The sequence below is a fragment of the Podarcis muralis genome, chromosome Z, assembly GCF_964188315.1.
Source record: "Podarcis muralis chromosome Z, rPodMur119.hap1.1, whole genome shotgun sequence".
Taxonomy (NCBI): Eukaryota; Metazoa; Chordata; class Lepidosauria; order Squamata; family Lacertidae; genus Podarcis; species Podarcis muralis.
The window spans coordinates 29019223-29026131 of record NC_135673.1 but is presented as its reverse complement, the minus strand read 5'-3'; the positions used below and the strand labels follow the sequence as shown (position 1 = coordinate 29026131).

At 44.7% G+C, this 6909-nt stretch overlaps 1 protein-coding gene across 1 annotated transcript; it reads left to right on the top strand.

Moving 5' to 3' along the window:
* The first annotated feature begins 1627 nt into the window (after positions 1 to 1627).
* LOC114588959 (SH3 domain-binding glutamic acid-rich-like protein 3) lies at positions 1628 to 6831 on the top strand. Its single transcript, XM_028714806.2, has 3 exons — positions 1628 to 1822; positions 2409 to 2576; positions 3103 to 6831. Exons 1-3 carry the CDS (start codon positions 1775 to 1777, stop codon positions 3202 to 3204), a joined length of 318 nt encoding a protein of 105 aa, XP_028570639.2. The 5' UTR covers positions 1628 to 1774; the 3' UTR covers positions 3205 to 6831.
* Positions 6832 to 6909: the final 78 nt, after the last annotated feature.

The window sequence follows — 6909 nt, the reverse complement described above, 5'->3', positions numbered from 1 at the left end:
GGGAACAGGAAATTGAGTGAGGGTGAAATGGAGCATCCTAGAAGATGACAAGGCAGGCTAGGAAGAATTCTGAACAGGAGCACCCCACATTTTGCTGCAGGTTCCACTTGCTAATTATAAGACAAGCAGCAGCCCTTGCAAATATACCAGGCTGGCATGCATGGTTCTACCACCAGTTATCTTCTCAAAAACCTTGTCTGGTGGGTTAGTGACTGATCCAAGGTGACAGCTGAATAAGAATTTGAAGCTGGCCTGTGTCAACAATCAAAACACTACACTTCATTAGATCTTGTTGACTTTAGGAGGTGAATGTAAGCTCCAAGTCAGCTCCAACAGCTCCTACCAAGCCTTGAAGCTGCTCATCACAAATCTTCCCCCTTCCCCACATCTTTAAAGGCAGGCATCTGGTCATCTAGCCACCAGCCCCAATTCTCAACTCAGTCTTGCTGAATCAAGGCAGGGAAAGAGAAGTGGAATGAGGTGCCTTATTTATATAAATAACTTAAATAAAATCAACGGCAGTTTCATGGACTAATTCTAGTAGGAATGGGCCTACTTGTTCAGTTTTCCACCTTTTCCACTCCTGGCAAGGCAGAATAGCAATGGCCAGCCGTTCTGGCAAACGGACCACAAGGCAAGAGTTTGAGGCGATACCAGTTTTGTGCCCCAGTGTCCAGGGCTTACATGTTCCATGTAGAAAAGGCGATAAGTCTTTTCTTCCTTCGGGCAGCAGAGACACAGGGAGCTAGCTGCCTTATTTATATCAGTGGTAGCCAGACAATTGGCTCATCAAGCTAAGAACTGTCTACACGGACTGCCAGCAGCTTTCTCCCACATGTCAGAAAGGAGTCTTTTCCCAGCCTTGCCTGGAGGGACGTTCTGATAGCTGCCAACTTTCAGATTTGAAAATAAGGGATCAGCAGCCTCATCTGTTCCAGGGACAGTCTACGGGATATCTAAAAATCCAGGATAGCAGCGGGAAACGGCGCTGGAATAAGGGAATTCCCCACAAAAAAAGGGAAGGTTGACAGCTATGGACCTTCTGCATGCAAAGCGGATGGTCTACCACAGAGCTGTGGCTGTTCCCCCATTCATTACAAGTTCCCACTTCGCTGGAGACTTTAAAGCAGAAGTTGGATAGCCATCTGCAATGGGTGCTTCAGTTAAGGTTCCTGCATTACAAAAGGGGGCTGGACTAGATGACCCTGGGTCCCTTCCAACTTGGTGCCCTCTGGCAGTTTTGGGACTACAGTTCACTGATTATCAGCTGGCGCTGATGAAAATCCAACACCCGTGAAGGGCACCAGATTGCCCACCCCTTCTGCAGTGAAGCCACCACCAGAGCACGGAATGGTTACTGCAGCGGTTCAAGGTATAATCACCGTTGTCCCGCGCCCTCCCGCAACTTTTTCCTCCAAACAACAAAAAACTCCTGCCGTTCCTCGCAAGCCGCGCTTGGGGGCGCCAGAGAGCAACCGCCAGGAGGCGGAAGGACGTGAGAGCGTATAGGCCTGCGTTGTGAGGGCTTGCCTTTTTTTTGAGTGGCAGCTCCAGCAGACCAATCCGAAAGTACGGTGAGCCTACAGGCGGAGAACGGGGCAGGGGGATAAAATCCAGGCAGCGCAGGAGATGCTGCGTTTCCATAGCAACTGCGAAGATTGTGGCTCGGGCGGGCGGGCGGTAGGGAGAGTTTTATCCAGGACGGAGCAGATAAAATTAAAAGTGGGCGGAGGAGGTGGATGAACGAGGATCGGGGCCCTCAGCCGGTGTGAGCATGGGCACTATTCGGGTCTATTACACCAGTGTCACAGGATCCAGGGAGGTGAGAGGAGAGGGTTTAGACGAGAGGTAGAGACGGCTCCCCGCCCCCCCGGGATGCAGCGATAGAGCCACCAAACGGAGGGTTGGGTAGGTGTGTCCATCATCTGGCGCGGAATAGGAGGGGCTCGTGGCACAGGTGTGGGCTGACTTAGAGGAACCCCATGGCACGTCTACTCAGAAGGCACTCTGCACATGCTCAAATGCACCTTTTGGAAAAACAGGAGCCCATTTCTTACTTGGACTTTTGGCTGTACATATCTATCTAGGCACACGCACAAACCTTGCTCTCTTCTGAGTGGTGCTGGTGCCAGGCTATTTCACACCTTGGGCAAGGCTAACTACTTGGGTGCGCTGCTTTCCCCTGCCCCCCAAATTAAAAAATGCTAAGTTCAATTTTCAAAAACAGACACCTTGTAGGAAATAAGTACTTATATTTGTTTGTGGCTGAAATGTGTCTCTGAACTGTGAAAATAGATTCTAACTGGTCCTAGAGGTCTATATGGGGTATGGGGTGATTGTCCTTCATGTAAGAGAGGCTCCATGATTCAGGGCTACCATCTTCAACAGGGATATTTGTTTCTGCCTAGGTGAAGCAAAGGCAGTCTGATGTCATTCGCATTCTGGATGGAAACCGTATGAAGTACCAGTTAGTGGATGTGTCCATCAGTGAAAGTTTGCTGCAAGAGATGAGGGACAAAGCTGGGAAGCCAGATGCGATTCCACCTCAAATATTTAATGGAGAGGAGTATTGTGGGGTAAGAGATCAGACTCTACACAAACACAAAGACACACACACACGAAGCAGCTAAGATACATAAGAGACAACCTGCTGGATCAGGCCAAAGCTCCATGTAGTCCTGCATGCTGTTCTCACAGTAGCTAACCCACAATTATATTTTATCCATTTGAACTATTGTTTATTGCATTTTTAGCCCAAACTTCCTCAAATATCTGAGCACCATTGCCTTCCGTCAACGATTCTTACAACAATCCTGGAGGGCAAGTTGGGTTGAGAGATAGTGACTGCTCCAGCAAGCCTTATAGTTGACTGGAGATTTGAATCCAAGCCTCTCAGGTCCAAGCTTTTTCCAACCTGATGTTCTCCAGCTGTTTTGGGACTACAGATCCCGTAAGTTCCAGACAATGGTTAGCAATAATGGGAGCTGTAGTCCAGCAACATCTGGAGAACACCATCTTGGGTAAGATGGCTGTAACCATTACGCATACGAGATTTGTTGGTTTCTTGAATCTATATAATGGGCTGTTTGCATTTGTTTTTAGGATTTTGAGATGCTGTATGAAGCAACTGAAAATGAAGAAGTTAGGAAGTTCCTGAAGATAGGAAGGGTAGACAATGTTGCAAGAGAAGGGATTTCCATCTGAGATGTGGCTCCACATAGATATTAAAATATTGTCCAGTTTTTGACTTAGATGAAATTTGTGAATTCTGCGTGTCAAAAAAATTCCAAGCTATAAATACCTTAGTTGCACAAACGACAAATCAGCTTTTTGGATAAGGTTTGCTTCAAGTGCCATGCCGTCTTCTCTCTGAAACAACATCAGCACTACCTTCTTCAGAAGCTCAGTGGAAACACATTGTTTTTAGCTATGAAAAAACATTTGAGTATAGGTACTGGAAAATATTGCACATCTGGATGGAATATTAAATTAAAACGGCAGCCAAAGTGTATACAAAATCAGCTGATCTGTTAACAGTCCTTTGTGTCTCATGCCCATTAAGAACATAGGAGCCCACTGGATCAGGCCAGTGGCCTTTATAGTTCAGCATCCTCTTCTCAGCAGTCAATCTAATACCATTGGGAAGCCCACAAGCAGGATCTGAATGCAATCTCCTGTGATTTCCAGAAACAGTATTCAGAAGCAACCTGCCTCCGACTATGGAGGCAGAGCGTAACTACCATACTCAGTAGCCATGATAGCCTTAACCTCCATAAAGTGTCTAATTCTCTTTTGAAGCCAACCAAACTGATAGACATTGCTGCTTCTTGTGTGAGCGAATGTCATAGTTTTAACTATTCAAATACAGTATGCCCAATGTGGTAGTTCATAGAACTACTTCAAACAAACAGAAAGAACCATTATTTTATGGAAGATTGCATGGTACACAACATGATACAGCCCACAGAATTAAGACAAGAGATTCAAGATGGTTTGGGGTTCAGAGGAAAAGGAGCCTGGGTATGTGTCCTTCCTCCTTTGTCATTTGTGGCATTTCATTTTAGATAGAGGAAAGTAGGCTGCAGGTGTGGGTTGGCTTGCATGCATGCATGGAGAAGGTCCCTGGTTCCATCTCCAGGTGGGAATGTTCCCTGCCTAAAACTTTGAAGAGCCACTGCTGGCCAGTGTAGACAATGCTGAACTTGATGGACCATTTGTGTGACTCAGTATAAGAAAGCTTTGTGCCTATGAAAGGGTCCAATCTCCCCTCCTCAACTATTAAAGGTAAAGGTACCCCTGCCCATACGGGCCAGTCTTGACAGACTCTGGGGTTGTGTGCCCATCTCACTCAAGAGGCCGGGGGCCAGCGCTGTCCGGAGACACTTCCGGGTCACGTGGCCAGCGTGACAAAGCTGCATCTGGCGAGCCAGCGCAGCACACGGAACGCCGTTTACCTTCCCGCTGGTAAGCGGTCCCTATTTATCTACTTGCACCCAGGGGTGCTTTCGAACTGCTAGGTTGGCAGGCGCTGGGACCGAGCAGCGGGAGCGCACCCCGCCGTGGGGATTCGAACCACCGACCTTTCGATCGGCAAGCCCTAGGCGCTGAGGCTTTTACCCACAGCGCCACCCGCGTCCCTCTCCTCAACTATTATAACCCTAGTAATTATCACCACTACCCGGGGGGTGCTTTGTGATTTATTTATTTTTTAATGCATATTGAATGCAAAAATATGTATGCAATGTCACATGTAGTTTGGACCAAAATGCTGCTGTTCATCACCACTTCCTAAAACCAAAACTCTCTTGTGCAGAGCTACTGCAAGCCATTCTCCTCCCAACATCATCTACCCCTCCATCAGCTAAGATTTTGTGACTCTTTTGGTGAATACTTTAGCAGATCTCAGGGTTTTTCAGTACTTGCCAATATTTCCCTCTTGTTTTTCAGTGGCCCATTTGGGCTTCATTTCTGATTGCTTTTAGAATACATGATTAAATATAAGAGAACACAGTAGAAGTGGGATCCCCTGTTGTAGGCTGGAGCAAAGGGAAAGGGAAAAGCTGAAGGCCACAGTCTCTCTAACATGGAAGCATGTTAGATAATACAAATAAACAAGACACCAGTAAAGCTTGTGTATGTGTGTGTGTGTCAGGTAGAAATCTTTATTATGAAATTCATACTACTGTAACACAAAACAGAGTGAACGGAAAGATGCAGAAGTACATCTGTTACTACAGATTTTTTTGAAATCGATTTTCATTGCTGTGTGTTGATTACCAATATTAAGACTAACTTAGCAGAAAGACAAAATACCCTTCAAAGAAATCAGCAATTGTGAAAAATATATATATTAAGAGAGAACCAGAACATCCTGTGATTTGATTTTCTAATCCAGGACCCAGAATGATCGCAGAAGGGGACAGAAGGTATTTTTTTTTTAATCCCATAAACATAAACAGGAAAGGCAGTCATTAATTTAAAAAAAAACCCTTAAAAAACAACCCCAAGATTGTTAAAAATGACAAGCCTGATTATTATTAATAAAAACAAGAAAATCCTTACTTGAGGAAAGAGTACATTATCTCAGGTTTCAAATATAAAGCACAAGAATTCCATTTTACCAAGTCTCAAAAAGCAGTTTAAAGGCAAATGCTTACAAAGGAGATGTTGGCTTAATTCTCATGGTGGTTTGTATGGAATGCCGTTCCATACAAACAACCACACCCTCCACGTAAACAGGGAATTTTCTTTTTGCATAATGTAGTTATGGCCTATAGTTACAGAATGAATTATATAGTAGTACAGTGGTACCTTGGTTTTCAAACATCTCAGAAGTCGAACGTTTTGGTTTTCAAACAAACCTCGGAAGTTGAACATGCTACGCGGCTTCCGCTGAGTGCAAGATAGCTGTCAGCTATTGAGTCCTTGGCTTTCGAACATTTCGGAACTCGAACAGTCTTCCGGAATGGATTACGTTTGAAAACCGAGGTACCACTGTAGTAGTAGTACTACCATTTTAGAATGGGACAACAATGAATCACCTAAAGGGGTATACCTCAATGAGAATTAGCTTCTTGCTGGATTATTGTGCCCTAAGATTGCCATCAAGGCAGCTTGGACTGCACAATCTTTTTTTCTTTAACAAGCTAGCAATAATGCTTCTTACAGATTTATCACCATGTCTCCTCGAATCACTGCTTGCTACTTGAACCTGCAAAGCAGTCCAGGGATAATAAATGGCACACTAAGATTCAGAATTGAACATTTTCTTCCCAGAACACATGATAAAGTTGACCTGAACTGGGATTCACAGTAGGATCAAGATCAAAACTGGGCACAATGGCTGTGACTGAACAAAACTGAATCCTAGAAGCAACAGCAGCAGCAGCAGCAGCAGCAGCAGGGTTCAGCTCACAGCACGGATGAAAGCCTGTACTTACTTTGACCTTTGATATGAACATAAGACCTCTTCTAGCATCTGGTTTCCAAACAGTGATTGGTTGGAAGCTTCCAGAAAGTGTAGGCAGCTATCCTGCCCAACTTCGGATCTTAGCCACTGATACTAAAGAGATCAACTGGAGGTTCCATTTTAGCAACCGTAGCTAACAGGCATGGATAGGTCTGCCTTCTGTGAATTTATCTAATTGGCAGTTAAATTCATTTAAGACACAATCGTAGCTGTACCCTAAGACGGAGAATTCCATTATAATATGATGGTACCAACTACTAGCCATTGCCTCTTACTGGCAAAGTCTCAATATTCTATGAATACATTAACCCAACATTCACAGGTGCTGTTTTTGCAGGGATTCTGATGGGTTTGCGAATTCTTTTTAAAAAAACCAAAACAAAACACAAACAATTCTAAATTTGCAGGCTGTTTGGAATTGCTTTATTGCAATACTATGG